The sequence below is a fragment of the Oryctolagus cuniculus genome, chromosome 8, assembly GCF_051225735.1.
Source record: "Oryctolagus cuniculus isolate XC-2025 breed Fujian yellow rabbit chromosome 8, ASM5122573v1, whole genome shotgun sequence".
Taxonomy (NCBI): Eukaryota; Metazoa; Chordata; class Mammalia; order Lagomorpha; family Leporidae; genus Oryctolagus; species Oryctolagus cuniculus.
This window is the reverse complement of record NC_142874.1, coordinates 75,321,631-75,339,536: the sequence shown is the minus strand read 5'-3', so window position 1 is coordinate 75,339,536 and position 17,906 is coordinate 75,321,631. Positions and strand designations below refer to the sequence as shown.

Here is a 17,906-nt window from a genome sequence, read left to right as displayed (position 1 = left end):
AGGCTTCCTAAGATGCTATGGGACAAAAAGAAAAAAAAAAAAAGAAAACAGATCAACACCTGCCTTTAGGAAATTCAGTCAGCAGTGAAAATAACAAAAGTGCATATATCAAAGGAATAAAGAAACATAAAATAGAGACTGCAAATTTATAAACAGCCAAACAGCATTCCAAGTGGCATGAAGTCATTCCTAGAGTCCTCCCATGAACAGAGACACTGAGGAGGGCTCTGAAGAAGGGAAACATGTTATGGCATGAAGTAGGGCAGGCAAAATTCAGGAGACGGATGGCATGTAAAATAAACACACAATCAGATTTGTTTCTGTTTCAGAGATCAGCAAGAGGCAAGGATTACAGTGGTTACTGATGAGAAACTCAATATTCAGAAGCCACTTCAAGACAGGAGGACACATCTATCAATATGGAATAGTCTTTGTCAGAGCAGCTTCATAATTCTAACATCCTCTCCAGCAGTAACATTTTAATTTTATCATACTAAAATTATACTGACAATAATATCTGAAATAAACAAAACAGAAGAGGCACTAAGGCAGGAAGGCCAGTCAGAATGATTATGGTGTTCAAGTTGATGTTGGCCAGAACCAGAATAGTGGTTATTCAAATAGAAAAGGAAGGTAGGTGAATCAGACATTGAAAAGAAATATTTTCCTAATAAACAAAAATCCAAGAAAAAAATAAGAATAAATATTGCTATAGAAACTGTAAGTATCTATCTTCATTACCTAATCCTCAAATGGTATCTGCAAGCCAAAAAGAAAAAAGATCAACTTACATAAATTTCATTAAAAAAATACAAAAACCCCATTCTTCTCTGGCCAAGCCCTTCACCAGAATCATCACTAATTTCCAGCATAGGACCTCTCAGGAATAGAGAAGGATTTGAGACATTATGTAGATTTATAGGGTCCTATAATTAGCAAAATGCAGTGTTAAGCTTGACATTTAGAACCTCTGGCTCCTAAATAGATCTTCATCCTATTAATAGAGAAGGCTTCTACAAATGAGTCTTATAACCTACAAGAAATCTGATGGGTGATTATGACAGGAAAATTTGGCCTAAGAATATGATAACTGACATGGACTCTGCACCAAGTGTTAAGCAGAATTGCAGACACAGAAACAAATATATACAAACAGCACACTGATGTACGTTTAAGTATCACAAGATTCCTACAAGGGAAGTAATAACATTTCCCCTTATGAACATATGAGGAAAGTAACAGTGTGAGAGATTAATTGCTCAGGGAAATAGGGTTTATCACTAGTAGAACTATGACTCAAAATGTATGATCTTCCTAATCTATAATGCAGTCTGAATTCCTTCAATTGTAATACTGGGATAATAAAAAACAAAAGTATCTTTCTTAAAGCTTGTTAGATAATAAATAACATAATATCCCTTACTACATTCTAACAAAAGTCAAGTACTGTAATAGAACAGTCTTTGGACAGTTGTTCTTTGTTTCTACACTAAAACAAAAGAGTAATATGAGGGTACTTCAAAATGTTTGTAGAAGTGTGCATTATGAAAAAACAATGCAAAAACTGTTAAGAATTTTTTACACCAAAATAAACATCTTCTAATTCTATTTTCCACAATTTTTTTAAATTATTCTCATTTAAGATTTGGCTAAATTCAAGAAAAAACTAGACTCAGGTCTCTAGTGATACCATAAATGATTCTCTGTTAATCTTATCTGTATTCACCCTTAGTTTTCATTCCTAACCATGAGGGCTTTGACAGCAGAGACAACCCACTGCTGAAATATGCACCTGGCATAATGCTGAGTACACAGTATATGTTAATACATTCTCATTCTGTGAATTAATGGAGTGCTAAATGGTAGAGGCCTTCAAGATATTTAATTTTCCAGATAAGAAAGCTGTAGAGGGAGACCAGACATTCAGCTGACCAGAAAAAATAACTCTAAAGGCAAGATTACTGAATTTTTTTCCCCAAACAGTCCTTTCTGCTCTCCTTTATTCTTTGATGCTATAGATGCAGATCTTATGAAACAAAATTGAATTCTCTGGTATCTCCAAACTGATATCAAAAGGTACTTATAAAAGTTGTAGTTTCTGAGAGAGGAATAAGATAACATAAATGGTTAAAATCAGTTTTCATCTTCACCCCATCCAGGTGATCTCATTCCAAGTAGGCTTGGCCTCACACCAATCCCCTCTCCTCCCTCATTCCCCCAGGAGTTGACTCTGCTTTGTCCTCCCCTGTACATTGTTATCATAACTTCCGGCAATCACATCGTGTAACTTCCCAGCTTCAAACCCCTCAGCGCCTCACCACTGTTTCCAGGATGCAATCCAGAGTATTCTGAATGGCTTACAAGGTACTACATGATTTGCTTACCTCTGTCTCCAGCTGCTTCTCTTGCCACTCTCACCCCTCAACCACTGCTCTAAAGCATTTGTACTGTTCTCACTTTTAATACCACTCTCCTTTATTCAGCCTGGTGGGAGCCCAATAAATGTCTTTCTAATAGTTGATGATATTTCTTTCAAAATATCAGGTATGTACTAGGTGATAGCACCTTGATGGGTGAAGTTTAATTCTTCCTCTTCCTTACTGGCACTCAAAATCAATTCATTCATTTTCTCTCTCTCTCTCTCTCTCTCTCTCTCTCTGTCTCTCTCTCTCTCTCTCTCTCTCTCTCTCTCTCACACACACACACACACACACACTTTCCCAAAAGACATCACTCCTACCTCATGTTTCATCTGGAAGTTCTGCACAAGGTTGAGGTCAGTGAACATCCGAATTGTGCACAACGCTGTTTCCAGATCTGACAGCTCAAAGTCACTGAAGCTGAAGTCAGTAATTTTAAGGGTCTGGGCAGATGGCACCACAGCCGCCTTAGGTACAGAGGAGGAAAACAAAGTAAAATAAACTTAATTAAAGCAGCTGTAGTTCACAAAGTTTTTTCCATTTTGCTATTGGGATAGCAATTGTTTTTTTTAAAGTCACACACTAGAATTGTATAATATAGGAGCAACTTACATTTTTTTTTTTTTAAACAACAGAGCCATGTTGGGTAACAAATATAGTTCCAGCTAGGCTAGGAGAGGACAGGGTGCTGCCCTGAGATTATACCTAGAACCTTAAGTGGCATGAAGATCCCCAAGGATTTAGCTTCTTTATGCATCCCTGGTGTTATTCACTCAGCCGTTATTTATGGAGAAGTCACTCTGGTACCATCCCCTGGCTTTAGGTTGAGAATCAAGTGGTGAGCAGGATGATGGTAATGGGCTAAGCATTTCACATGTAATCTTCAGGACAGCCTTATGAAGTGGATACACTAACTCTACTTTTTCAGGCTCAGAAACTTAGACACAAAGAGGTTAATGTTAACTAATCCAGCTAGCGAAGGGAAGGATTCAGGCCTCTAATCTAAGCAGGTTGCCCTGCTCACAGATGTGACTTAGCTCCACGGTGCAAACTAGCAGAACCTGTCTTCACCACACTTGCTTTACCCAATCCTGCTCCTGACGGTTACCTGGGTGTCCGCTAAAAACCATCACTTGAAGACTCTGATTCAGTACGTCTGGGATGGGACTCAGGAAGCTACTTTTGTTTTCTGTAGGGGGGAATTTTTTTGTTAACAGCCTTGCTTTTGATTTCATCATTTAATCATAGCAAACACCTGCAATTTCTTCAAATGTAACTTGTTCTTTTTCATCAGTGTTTCCATTGTACCTCCTGCTTCTCCTGTGAAGAACTCCTAAGACCCAGTAAGCATCCAAAGAAGGAAAGTGCCCCTTGAAGCTAGCCCCACTTGGGCCTGCTTAATTTTAGTAAGTTTACTATAATTTAATTTTGTTTCTCTTTGACTCCTAAACTACCCTGGGATCTACACTTGAGGCTGTATCTTATACTTTTTAATGAATTATGAGTGGTTTTAATATTTGTTAATACGGATGCTTATTAAGTGAATGGGAAGGAATAAAATCTCATTCCCTTCATTTGTTAGTAAATTGTTTTTTTAAGTAAAAAAAATTAAATGTATTTATCATTTATTTGAGAGGCAGAGAGAGAGGGAGCTCCCAACTGCTGGTTTACTCTCCAAATGCCTATAATGGCTGGGGTTGGGCAGGGCTGAAGCCAAGAACCAGGTACTCAATCCAGATCTCCCGTGTGAGTGGCAGGACCCCAACTACTTCAGCCATCACCGCTGCCTCTGGGAGTATGCATTGGCAGGAAGCTGGAGTCATGAGCTGGATCCCACTGGGAATTAAACCCAGGTTTTAATTGCTAGGCTAGATTCTAGTCCCTAATTCTTTTTTTAAGCTCTGGAAGCTTCTTGGGAAGGTGAAGCCCATGCAACTTGTGGAAGAAAATTGCAGACTTGGTAGGTGCATTCCCATCTATTTTGTTTGGTACTTTTTAAAAAAAAAAAATCACAAAATTTCTTACACTGTTTAAAAATTGGGAGAATTTTTTTTTTTTTTTTTTTTTTTTTTTTTTTTTGACAGGCAGAGTGGACAGTGAGAGAGAGAGACAGAGAGAGAAAGGTCTTCCTTTGCCGTTGGTTCACCCTCCAATGGCCGCCGCTGCAGCCGGCGCACCGCGCTGATCCTGGCAGGAGCCAGGAGCCAGGTGCTTTTCCTGGTCTCCCATGGGGTGCAGGGCCCAAGCACCTGGGCCATCCTCCGCTGCACTCCCTGGCCATAGCAGAGAGCTGGCCTGGAAGAGGGGCAACCGGGACAGAATCCGGTGCCCCAACCGGGACTAGAACCCGGTGTGCCGGCGCCGCTAGGCGGAGGATTAGCCTATTGAGCCACGGCGCCGGCAAAAATTGGGAGAATTTATCAACAAGAAAAGATTATCTGTTTCTCTTGAAAAACCAGGCCGTCCTGAGCCCCAGTTCCTGGGAAGTAACAACTGGCCAAGCCAAGGAGCCCTGGTTCCCTCAGACTGAGCAGAGTCTGGGGCTTCTCTCCTAGGCTTCCTGATGGACCCTGTGGGCACTGGAATTTGCAGGAACCCCCACCCCTCCACCACTCACCATTTACACTGTCAGCACTTTGTGAACATCAAGCGGAGATTAACCTGATGAAAAGAGCCTTTTATTTGATTTGGGACAGAGGGAAGAAAAAGAAATCTGAACCAGGTTCCTAAACTCTTTAGGTTTTCTATAAACATCTGCCTTCACTGCCATTTTTCTGAGGGAAAAAAAGGGGGACAAAATAATAAAATCTTATGGAGCAATTAGATTTCCCCACCAATCTGTGGGCACTTGCATGTTCTGCTTATCCTGGCCTTCAGATTTCACTTCCATGTACCTAACCTGTTTAAACTTTCAATGAATGTCACCCTCTTCCTACTCTTAACAATCTTTCTCAAGACGAAAATCCACAAGAAAATATGCATTCTGTTAAGCCAGTTCCACAGGCTAATGCGTGGGCTGAAACAGAGGAAGAGAGAAGGATTTAAACTGTTTAGATAAAGGCCTTAGTTGTTTACCCCAGCCTCCAACATCAGAGATGGAGCAGTAAACTCCAGTTCTGCAAGTGTGGAGGTGGAAACAATCCCACCTTTTAACTCAAAGCAGATAACAGCTGCTTTCCTTAAACACACTGCACTAGACAGGAGAACAGATGTTTTTTCCTTAGGGCATCATTATTCTTACAGCAGGAAGTTTTCTTTCTTTCCTTCCACAAAGGATCCTCTAAAAGCTACAAGAAAGAGGGAGCCAACACAGCTTGTGCTTCTCTCTAATATGCACGGCACTCTCATTCCCAACCCTTCTCCACCAAGAGAAAGGAATCCTGTTTTTTCAGTCACGCCACACCAGGACTCAGACTTTCTGAGCTGACCCCATGCGGCCACGCAGAACTCTTCCTTTAGAGCCTTGTGGTCAGGGACCCAGAGTTTCCAAATTCTGGGGATCAATTACTATGCCAAGAGAAAGTCAGAAATCATGTAAAGTTTTTGTAATCCGCTCCTTTGATCATCACAAAGGAATTCTGTGTTGTTTGGTTTGGAAAGGTTAGGAGTAAAGGTGATTTTCAGTAAAACCTATGCCCCTCACCATTTCATAAGAAAATATTCTAAATTTTACTAACAGCTGGGAATGAAAGTATGTGATATTTCTGGGATAGGGCATACATACACAGTTTCAGATGTTAACAGCTTTTCCTGTGGTGGTTCTATTTGTTAGAATTTGCAAAGTGAAATTTCTGCATCTGACTTTTTAAAGGGGATACTATAACTTTACTGCATTACAGTTTTGAAGGCTAATAGAAATAACACATTTTAAAGATTTTATATAATAATAAAATACTATAAGTTGGTATGTGCATTTTTATGGTTAAATAATCCAATTTGAAATCTCTACAACCATGATACCACCTAAACCACCAAATACTGCCTGTTTCTCTCTCCACAAGAGTGCACAATGGCTATGAATTCTCAGGCAACAGCACTTAGCTATTTCAGCGCTCGATTCAAATATGGTTAAGCTCTTGTAGGCCTATAGTTTTAATTTGTGTCAAATTAGCCAAATAAGAAACATAAAAAGACAAACTCACTGGGTTAAAGAGTCAATCTAATAAACAGCTTGAAACTATATATATTCTTCTAAGTTCTTTAATTGCATGTGCTATTATTTAAAAGAAATTCTTCACTGAAGTTACCTTTCTAAAAATATTTTGGGCCCCCTTTTCACTATTCTCAAAAAAAAAAAAAAAATCAGTGAAACTCACTGAGTGGAACTCAGGATATCTTTGAGAGTGGACCTGTCTCTTGAGTTAAAGGAGGCAGTGGTCAGTCATAAAAATATTTTTATTTCCCAATTATCTCAGATCAAAACAGTTCTGAATATTATATGACTGATAAGGAGCTAACTATGAACTTGATCACCAGTTGACAGAATCATAGATCAGCTGCCACAGTTACAAGGTGAAGCAGGTGGTAGGAAGGGACATTTGCTATTGGGGGTTCCAGTCCTGATATCACACTGACTCTGTTACAAGATGGTCAGCCTCTCTGACTACTTTTTCAAATTGTAAAATGAGAAAATTTAATTAGAATCACTCTAAGATATAATATTCTTTGAGTTTATATCTCTGTGTCCAGAGGGTTCCAGCACGTTTTTCTGCCTTCTCGCTTTGGAACCAAATATCATACAAAATGTGATACCAATGTCATACCAATGGAGTTTAAATCTTGCCACTGACCTTCTGTGTGAGACACAACTCTGCCTCTGGTTCCGTCAGCATTTAAGGTAAAAGGATAGGTGTACTTTCGTGGTTTTGATATTGCATTTTTTCATGGTTGATTTCATACACATTATTTTGACCTTGAGTATTCACAAGAGGGAGAAGGGATATTCCATAACTTCTAGCTTAAATAGAGTACCTAGTCTCTGCATGAGTGTAGAAGAGGGTTAGGTTTGATTTGTGGTAACCTCTAATAGCAATAATGTTTGAAATGAAAACTGAGTTTGTTGAAATTGCCATATTTAAAAAAAAATTTTCATCTTGCTAGGCAGAAGAGAGTCAGAAGACAAGAAGAAGAGGAGGTAGAGTAGAGGGAGGGACGGAGGGAAGCAGGGAGAGAGAGAGAGGAAAGAGAAAGAGAGATTCCATTCACTAATTCATTTGCTGATTGCCTGCAACAGCAGCCCAGACGGGGCCAGGCTGAAGCCAGAAGTCTGGAATTCCATCTGGGTCTCCCACATAGGCATAAGGAACAGAAACACTGAAGCCATCATCTGCGGCCTCCCTGGATGCATCAGCAGAAGGTGGATTAGAAGCAGAGGAGCTGGGACTCAAATCAGCGCTCTGATAGGGGATGCGAGCCTCCCAAGCAGTGGCTTAACCCACTGTGCCACACGCCTGCCCCTGCCATCTGTTTTTAAGGTTAATTAATACTTCACATTTCTGGATCTCTGTAACTCTTTCTCCTCTAACTGGAACATATACGTACAAGATTTCAAAACATGAATTCTTTCCCATGATTTTCATGTATTAGTCGCATCAAGGAAACATTCACCAATCCCTGTATTGGATACCATAGTGAGACTGATATCATTTATTTCAACTTTTCTTTTTTTGTGAGCCTTCTGAAGAGATTAGAAAATTAAAATATACACTTCCTTGACTCCTTTGCAGCTAGTTTTCCAGATGGATTTTGGTTTCCCCAGTGATGTATACTGGAATTTCAAACTAATGTGCCACGTGGGAAACCGATTTGTGTATGTATGTCTAGAGGATATAATACAGCTCTGGAAGCAACTTTCTGACTCCTAGATTATGTGAGGATGGTTGATTCTGAATGAAGTGGATGGACCAGTGGCTTTCCGATTTTGGTCTACATCGATGTTTCCATCATAAGCCAGATCTGCAGTTTTATTTTGGGAGTCATTCCTATAGCTATTCATCAAACCCTTTCAATATCTGAAGGCAGTTAATTAATTTCTGTCCTGCCTAAATAGCTAAAGTAGCTTCTATTATCTTCAATTGAGCCCTGATGATACTCTGTTTGGCAAAATTGTCTGTAGATAACATACTCTGAAGGCTAGGAATGTGGGATTGGATAGTTGGCCTGTGTGGTTTTAAAGGCAGAAGGTGGTCACATTTTTCAATAGAGCTGTGGCTCTCAAAGTTTGGTTCCTGGAAAGCCAACAGCAGAATCTGGTAACCTGGCAAAAATACAAATTCTTGGGCTCTAACACAGACCTACTGAATCAGAAACCTAGGCGTGGGGCTTAGCAATTTCTGTGACTTCCAGGTTATGCTGATGAAGGTGGACAGAACTGCTATATTAATGTAGGTTATGAGTAATCAATAGCCTTTAACAGTCATTTAAATGATCACTTGTGGTTCTCTAGAATTAAATGGCTTTTTGTGCACCTAGTAGTGACTGCCTTATCATAGTGTGATGGGCAGAAACTGCAAGGTGGTTGGGGTGCTCCTTGCTGCATTGAAGGAATTAAAGAAAGAAAATGAAATGTTCTGGACCTTAAGTTTCTGATCAAATTATGATCAGAAAATGATTTAGAATTCTTATGGATTTCCTAAAACATTACTGTAACACTGAGGCAGCCAAAACCTAGGTTGTCCCAGATCAGAGAATTACAGTGTAGGCTGAAACCACAGACTTCCCACACCTCCTGTGCGAAGGAACACTGATTAGGAAGGAAGGCAGCGTCAAGCAATGGGATGGAAACACCTGAGAAGATCCCAGTACCTATGGCTGTTTCAGACCATAAACTCTAGAATATCTCTACATAATCTCACAATGTCCTACACTTTACAGAGTTCTTTTCTCTGATTGTAATTACATATGACATAATTATGCCATATGTATGCAACTATTTATTCATTTTATATTTGGAACACCTAAGGTGTTTATAAGGTCTGCATGAGGTAGGCAGTAAATATTGAAAGAATAAAGGAATAGGGTTCTTTTATTTTCATAAAGCACCTAAACAGTTCTCCACATTATGCAGAAATGTTACACATAAATTTAATTTGGTAAAGAGCTGTAACACAGATGTTCTTATTAGTAATGAACCATACTGTGGAAGAAACAACAAATATGTTCTTGTGTAGTTCAATTATTGAGTTTATTTGCTTTTGAAAATTTTTAATTATAATTTTTCATCTGCATAATGAATACTTCATTAATATAATTTTAAAAATTCAGTTTCAGCTTGTCTCAGGTGTCATTCAAGTTCAATCCTCTCACTTTCAAGCACTCTGGTAATGCAGGATGATAAAATAGCAATCAGTAAGTTTTCTACTTTGTAGCATCTCTGGAATGAAGTTACTTGAAATTATCAGTTCTAGATTACTCCCCACAGGTAAAGAATTGGTTCTACTTTATAAACAAAAGGTTTACATTTGTTTTTGTAACACATGATACTTTTTCCTTCAGTATGTTTTCCATCTACTTATATAATCCATTGAGTGCATTAATTAGTAGAATGGCTTGTCCAAAAAGTTTTAAAAGATAACAAAGACATAAAAATCTTGATGCTGTTACTACTAGATATTGAAAATCGATTCCCCTACTTGCTCTGGAACAAAGTATTACCACAACTAGCAGTAGCTAATACTCTGGGGGGCAGAGTGGTGACAGTGGCAGCACAGGTTCCAGGAACTATGGGTACTACAACTCTGTGACATAAATAGTTGCATTATGTTCTTATTTTAGGTAAAGACACTGTGGCAAAGAGTAGTCATATATTTGCCTGAGATCACAGGGCTTCTTGATATGTCTGGCTCTATAATCATTCAGCAGGCTGCTTTCTAGGTAAAATCGACATTGCAATTATTTCTAGCTTATTAATTATATTAAGGAAGAATTAAGCAAAATCTTGTTGAATGGATCAAAGGAGCTTGACTTGTTATTTTTCCTTTGTCATGCTTAGATTATAGTGTTTCTAAAAGACTGGGCTTTCCAAAATCTATTCATGCAGCCATTCAACAAAACACCAGGTTCTTGTTAAGCAATCATTAAATATTATTATCAAGACTCAAGAAGCAATAGCCTGGAGCTGGTGCTGTGGCGCAGTGGGGTAAAGCCCTGGCCTGAAGCGCCGGCATCCCACATGGGCGCCAGTTCTAGTCCCGGCTGCTCCTCTTCCAATCCAGCTTTCTGCTATGGCCTGGGATAGCAGTAGAAGATGGCCCAAGTCCTTCGGCCTCTGCACCTGCGTGGGAAACCCAGAAGAAGCTCCTGGCTTCAGATCGGCTCGGCTCCAGATGTTGCGGCCATCTGGGGAGTAAACCAGCGGATGGAAGACCTCTCTCTATGTCTCTATCACTCTCTGTAACTCTGTCTTTCAAATAAATAAATAAATATTTTTAAAAAGAAACAATAGCCTGATGGGAGAGACATAAATAACTGAAATGCACAGTTTTTACGTGCAAAAACAGAAGTATGTTGGGAGCTTGCACAAGTGACCCCTAACAACACAATGACAAGTCTACATGTAGCTACATTTTGTAGTTGAAGAGAATATTTTCTGAGCTTTATCAGTGACTTACGACAAATGTTACTCCTTTTTTTGTTCAGTGTTGGGTATTTGTCACTATGAAGGCCATTCACACAGCAGAAAGGGCACACAACCCTTCTATACAAGCATGGAGGGTACTTTTCTGTTTACTCGATAGAGAAATGAAACTTTACCGGAGGAAACACATCTATAAAGTGTATGGGCATCTTGAAGCTCATAAAGCATACACTAATGGAAAAGAACACACTTGAGTAAAGTAAAATACAATGATCATTTTAAAATTGAGTTTCTTATTTTTAGTGGATGCCTCATGAAAAAGTTTTATATTTAGCCTGTGGTAAAGTCATTGGTAACCTCAGGAGAAAATAAAGCTATGTGGCTATCTGGCTACACAATTTGCTCAATTGTGTATTCTCTGCACAGAAAAGGTCACACTGCTATCAAAGACATTCTTCCTGCCTTGGGTCTGAACTATCAAATCTCAAGAGCCAAAATAAAAATTGTGGAAACTGGAAACAACTCCCCGTGGCCAGCTAGTAAGAAAAGGTTCCTTATTCAGAGAGTTATTTATTAAAGTAAGTCTGAAAAGAAGGGCAGCGACAACTCATTCTGCCATAAAAGGTCGAATTCTTCCAATTAGCTTCAGTGTTTAGTAAGCATGTTGTTACATTACTCCTTGGTATTTCCTCACTATAAATGTAAGGAGGGAGAGCGAGTTTAATCCTAATGATCCATTTTCTAAGGAACTTATTTTTCAGGGACAAAAGTAGTATAAGAAATTTTATAGGTTGTATCAGTGGCTATAAGGAGCTGTCTTCTGCAAAGTATTTTAAGCTCTCCCTGTCAGCTCCCACCAATATCCATAATACTCAGTAGGGGTGGTAGGGGTGGGGTGGCAATGGCATATGTGCCAAGAACTCCACATACTTTTTAAATAAAGGTTAGTTCCAGATTTTTGGATATAGCCCCCTTTGATAGCCATCACATTGCTATCGCATTGCACTTTACAGAAGATAAGTTTCTCTTTCCCACTTTTAATATCTTTTTTAAAAGAAACCATACAATTAGTTTATGTCTATAGAATTTATCATTATGTAATGGGCAAGTGAATCCAATACAGATGAGAAAGTAATATCAAAAGGGAAGTGAATTTTATGAAACTCATTATACAAAATCAAAATTTACAGGCAGTAAAGAAGTAAATAAGGCACAGAGGGGCCTTAAGTTTTTCTTAAATAACTGTCTTTATGCGATGTGACTTTCCTTTCTTTTTAACATTATATTCATATCAGTGGATTTCCTTGAATCTCTATAGGGAAGAATTACAGAGTATAAAAACCTGGATAGTGAATTTTAGTTTTTCAAAATCTTACAAAGAAGACATGTACTAATGTCAAGACTTTGAGAAAATATATTTATAAGAAAATCTTTAGGGTAAATTTATGACTACAGTTGGGATTAACACAAGATATGGTTAACAACTTGATTATGTAGCTCTCTATATAAAACCTGTACTGAAGCTGTAGTGTTTGCACTATATCCAACAATTGTATATAAGAAGCTCAAGAAGAGTACCCCATAGTTTGGAACCATAATTACCATTGTATACTTACTAGCCCTCCACTAGTAAAATCAACAAAAAGAGATAAGATTAGTTTGTCAAATGAAGTCAGGAAATATCAAATGAAGATTGTAATAAGTATTGCAATGTGCAAAAGATGTAGACTGGTTAATGCCGCAGACTTCTATAATAATGAGTATGTCAACTGATGGCTTACATGAAGTCTAAGCACTGTTTCAGTCTTTCTGGCACTGTTTTAGAAAGAGGATGCCTTCCTGGATGCCACAGGCTGCCACAGTCCAGTGATCCTGGCTATCAAGATCTTAGGCTCAACTCTTCTTTACTAAAACATCTGCTAACATTTTTCTGTTTATAATTTGGCTATCCACTCAGGGTTCCCAAAATGTGAGGGAATGTGATGACCATCTTTCTGTAAGGATTCTGATCTGTACACAGATTTTCTCCTAGGCATCAGAGACTTGCGTCAGGTCCCTGGTTCTCCTTCTTGGTGCTGTCACCTACAGCAACCACACACATGTCTGATTCAGACTGTGGCCATATGATATTTCTAGTTCAGAAAGGCTGAGGTCAAGATGAGGGGCCTCCTGTCCTAGGAAATCTGCCTGTGGAGTAGGCTTCTCATCTCACTGTTGTGGTACAGAAAACACTTCAGGATCACCAGAGTTTCTGCTTTTAAATATATCACCTCTGATAAAAGACTGCAATAAATGGAATCTGGGAGGACTGAGCTGAATGGGCACGGACTCCATGGCAAAACTGAGAGGCTAGTTTACTTTACTGTTAATGTTAATTAACTGCTCTGCTACCGAGAGAGGAAGGCAGAAAAGATGGACAACAATGATTGGTCAATCAGTCACTTTCTGGTTGTTTAGAAATCAACATTTATTACATTCTGATATCTTAACCAATTAGCTTTCTAATAACCATAGCCAAGTCAGTTAATGTTGTTTTATTGTTATTTCAATAACCTGCAACTTAGGATCAATAAAAAGCATATGGCAAATTGTTCAGTTTAAAGCCTTATTTTTGTCACATCCAATTTTAAGCTAAGAGAAGCTTAGATTAAAAATGGGACAAAACAACTCAAATCAAGGGGAAGTAAATAAGGAATCCTGAATATCCTGCTGTAATCAGTGAACTTTTCCAGATAGGCACAACTATTCTGTGTATTTCAGTACATTATTTCAGAATAAATTTTTAGAAATGGAAGTTAAGAAAACATTTGACAGCTTTTCAAGTTATTTTAGGTTTTAACTGGAAATAAACAATCAGATACAGGACAAGGACAACAATTTTGGTAACTGCTGGATGATGCAGACACCTGTGTGGCTGGGCTGCAAAGACATTTCTGTTTGATTGATAGAAAACTAGAATTGAAATCAGTTGCTGAAATTCAATGAATTTCAATGGATTACTTGACCTGCAAGCTATGTAACCCTAAATTTCTCACTGCAGCTGCCAGAAATCTATTTTCCAAATGGAAGAACAGATGGTTTTGAACAATACTACAATACAGCAATTTTCAGTTATTCTGACAGTGTCATTTCTGGCTAAAATTATAAACATAATTGAGGAAATAATTTTCAGATTTTTCTGAAAGACTACACTGTTTTCAAAGTGAAAAACAGAGGGGAAAACGCTATAATCCAAAAGTTGTACTTTCAAAATTTATATTTGTTAAATAAAAGTTTAAAAAAGAGAAAATAAAACAAAGTGAAAAAGTTTAATATACTACTGTTTTTTAGCATTATCTTTAGAATTTACTAGTTTTTATTTATCTAAAATAAAACCTAAAGAGTGTAATCTTTCATTTTAGGACTAAATAACCTTGCAGTGTCTGTATGTTCTCCAATATGTATTTTTCTGTGTGATAATTTTCAAGTCACAGTACACTTTTAGTTGAAAACTATATCCTCTTATAAAGAATAAATAAATGGGCCAGTTATGGCTGAGGCAAATGATAAATTTCAACCTAGAAAACTTTGTTAAAACATTTTGGTCAACAATAGACTGCAAGTATGACAGTGATGACATAAAATTATAATGGAGTTGATATATTCCTATTGGCTAGTGACATCATGGCTATCATTACCTCCTAGTGGAGTGAATTCTTCGTGTGTTGGTGGTGATGCTGGCGTAAACAAGCTACACTTCCGGCTGTACAATTAGGTTTAGTACATAATACTTGATGGATTAAGTGCACTTGGTTAAGTACACAAATATCTTAGAGCATGCCAAGGAAGTGCTTAATAAATGCAGCTGTTGTTAGCATTCCTGTCCTCTTGTTTTGGTAAAAGCAATGTCCCTCCTGCCTAGGCCACTTCACGGCCCATGGCCTTCACTTGTCTGGGATTGTCTGTCTCACACTCACACCTGTATCTTCCCCCATTTATCTCAGAACACACTGGCTCCCTTGCCTGTGAGCAACAAACTCAAAAAAAAACAAACAAAATACTTCACCATTCAGCCAATCTTTCATATCTACTTCTCCACTCCCTTTCAGTTTTACATAAAAGTTATTTTTAAATATCTATTTATACTTCCTCCATTTTCTCATCATTGAAACTGCTTTCTCAAGAATCACTTCATTGACAAATCCATCAGTCTTTTCTTAGTCTTGTTTCTCAACCTTGCTACAACTACTGGGATCTCCAAACTACTCAGACACATGATAGAATGAAATCCTGACGTTCATAACAAAATGGATGCAATTGGAGATATGCTTAGCGAAGTAAGCCAGTCTCCCAAAAAAAGAGACAAGCTGATGCGTGGTAATACATAGAATACAAAAACAATGTAATGTATATGAGTAAAAAAAAAACTGTCTTAATTTGCCTTCTGTAGCACTGTACTACCCTAATCCTTTCTCTGTTATTAATCACTACTTCTTCATCTTCTTAGCTTGTTTATTTTCCTGCTGCTCCCATCTTAACCTGTCCTCACAAGAGTTCTGATCCCAGTCTTTCACACAGCTCTGTACTCTCTGTCAACTGATCCAGTCCTATGATTCCTCTACCACGGAAAGTTAACTTTTAAATCCCTACCTCTTGTTCTTACCACCACCTCCTTACCACTCTATGCTGCCTTTTCTGATTGTTGAAGATGTCCACTCAAATTTGTCTTGTCCTAAATCAAGTATGCCTGTTTTCCTTCTTAATATTGCCACTTTTATTGGGCAATGGCACTATTAATTTTTTTTTTTTTGACAGGTAGAGTGGACAGTGAGAGAGAGAGAGACAGAGAGAAAGGTCTTCCTTTGCCGTTGGTTCCCCTCCAATGGCCGCCGCGGCTGGCGCACAGCAGCCGGTGCACCGCGCTGATCCGATGGCAGGAGCCAGGTGCTTCTCCTGGTCTCCCATGGGGTGCAGGGCCCAAGTACTTGGGCCATCCTCCACTGTACTCCCTGGCCACAGCAGAGAGCTGGCCTGGAAGAGGGGCAACCAGGACAGAATCCAGCGCCCCGACCGGGACTAGAACCCGGTGTGCCGGCGCCGCAAGGTGGAGGATTAGCCTAGTGAGCCGCGGCGCCAGCTGGCACTATTAATCTTTGAAACACCTATATCAAAAAATCTGAGTCATGGATAATTTGGCTATACAATACTACAACAGATGTTATATAGAGAGCTTTGGGGTGGAGACTGAGCTCATATCCTGTCCTGACTTCCCTGCTCCATGGCTCAACGACTCCAGGCAAATAACGTGGTTTCTTAGGCATCAGTGTGATCTTTAATGTAGTTGTGCAGTGTACATGAGGAAATGTATATAAGAGTGTGAAAGTTTTAGCATATGATGCTAATGACAATAGCCATTCACACTCTTTCCATTTCTTATGTGACTCTCATCACACTTCACATAGACCTTATGTATGTCATAGCCAATACATGAAATTCAGAAGGCAGACGTGGTTGCAAATGTATAAGTGCCTCAAATTTTCTTGACTCCAGTCAAAGTCATCATAACCAAGACCTGGAACATATGCCATGTCTACTCACATAAAAATGTGTTTTTCTCCCATCATGTACTAAAACAACAATGTGATGAGAATTTGTTAACTGACCTTATTTGAAACCAATTTCAAATAGCACTCTATAAGCCATTTGGTCAGAAATTAAACTCACTCTCACTTCTTTGATAATGCAGAGTAGACTGTTGGTAATAAACTATAAAATCTATGCTGTCGTTAGACAAACAACCAACCTGGTAGTCACCTGTCCTCATTTCCCAGGAACTCAAAACTGGCCTAAGGTAGATGTAAAGATTTTAGCAATTACTGGGAAACACTGAAATCATGTGATGTGTCACCAAGTCAATAAAAATTATTGCCTTTTACTTTGTACCATCAGTGAGTTTGTACCTCTCTTAGAAAGTAAACAAACAAACAAAAAAGAGTTTTTATGAGTGTTTAAATATTTACCAAATTTTACTAAATTTTTAGGGGATGACTACTAGTAAATGCAGCTATCCTGTGAAACGTATATTTGTGTATTAATTAGATGTCTGTAGGTGGTGATTTTTAAAAAGAAAGAGCATTACCGCTAAAGACTGGAGCTCTCTTGTTTCTTCCTCTGCTGCTGAAGCATGGTACGACAGAACCTACAGGGCAAGAAAAGAGGAGTCCAGGTTACAGAGGCGAGGAATAAGGACGGCAGACTAGGGGCTCAAGCTTGCAATTCTGCTAAGACTTCTTTCAGAAATAACTAGTCTCCTCCGAAGAGCAATCCTCATTTGCTGCTTTGTTCCACAGGGTGCAAGTCCCAGATTTAGATTCTGCTGCTGCTTTCACAAAAAGTTATAACCCCTATGTTCAAAGAAAACCCTTGGAACTTTTATTCTGGCAGTATTGAGAGAATGAATACATTGTTTATAAGCCACATTAGTAATAACTTTGGCTCTAACATGGTAGAAAATTTTGAAGTGTTTTTTAAAAAATTTAAATGTCTTTTTTTTTTTTTTTTTTTTTTTGACAGGCAGAGTGGACAGTGAGAGAGAGACAGAGAGAAAGGTCTTCCTTTTTCCATTGGTTCATCCCCTCTCGCCAGTGGCTGCTGCGGCCTGCGCGCTGCGGCCGGCGCACCGCATTGATCCAAAGGCAGGAGCCAGGTGCTTCTCCTGATCTCCCATGGGGTGCAGGGCCCAAGCACTTGGGTCATCCTCCACTGCACTCCCTTGCTACAGCAGAGAGCTGGCCTGAAAGAGGAGCAACCGGGACAGAATCCGGCACCCGACCGGGACTAGAACCCAGTGTGCCAGTGCCGCAGGTGGAGGATGAGCCTAATGAGCCGCGGCACCGGCCTTTTTTTTTTTTTTTTTAAATTCCGGCTTGTGT

General features: G+C 39.0%; 1 protein-coding gene across 7 annotated transcripts in view; it reads right to left on the bottom strand.

Moving 5' to 3' along the window:
- PDE5A (phosphodiesterase 5A) overlaps positions 1-17,906 on the bottom strand; it is a 159,266-nt gene that overhangs the window by 48,928 nt on the left and 92,432 nt on the right. For all 7 annotated transcript variants that reach the window (XM_002717227.6, XM_008267901.5, XM_008267898.5 and 4 more), the window contains exons 11-12: positions 17,114-17,173; positions 2,741-2,887 (exon numbers count right to left, since the gene is read on the bottom strand). In XM_002717227.6, coding sequence (XP_002717273.1) covers positions 2,741-2,887; positions 17,114-17,173 — 207 coding nt within the window. The remainder of the gene's footprint in view (positions 1-2,740; positions 2,888-17,113; positions 17,174-17,906) is intronic.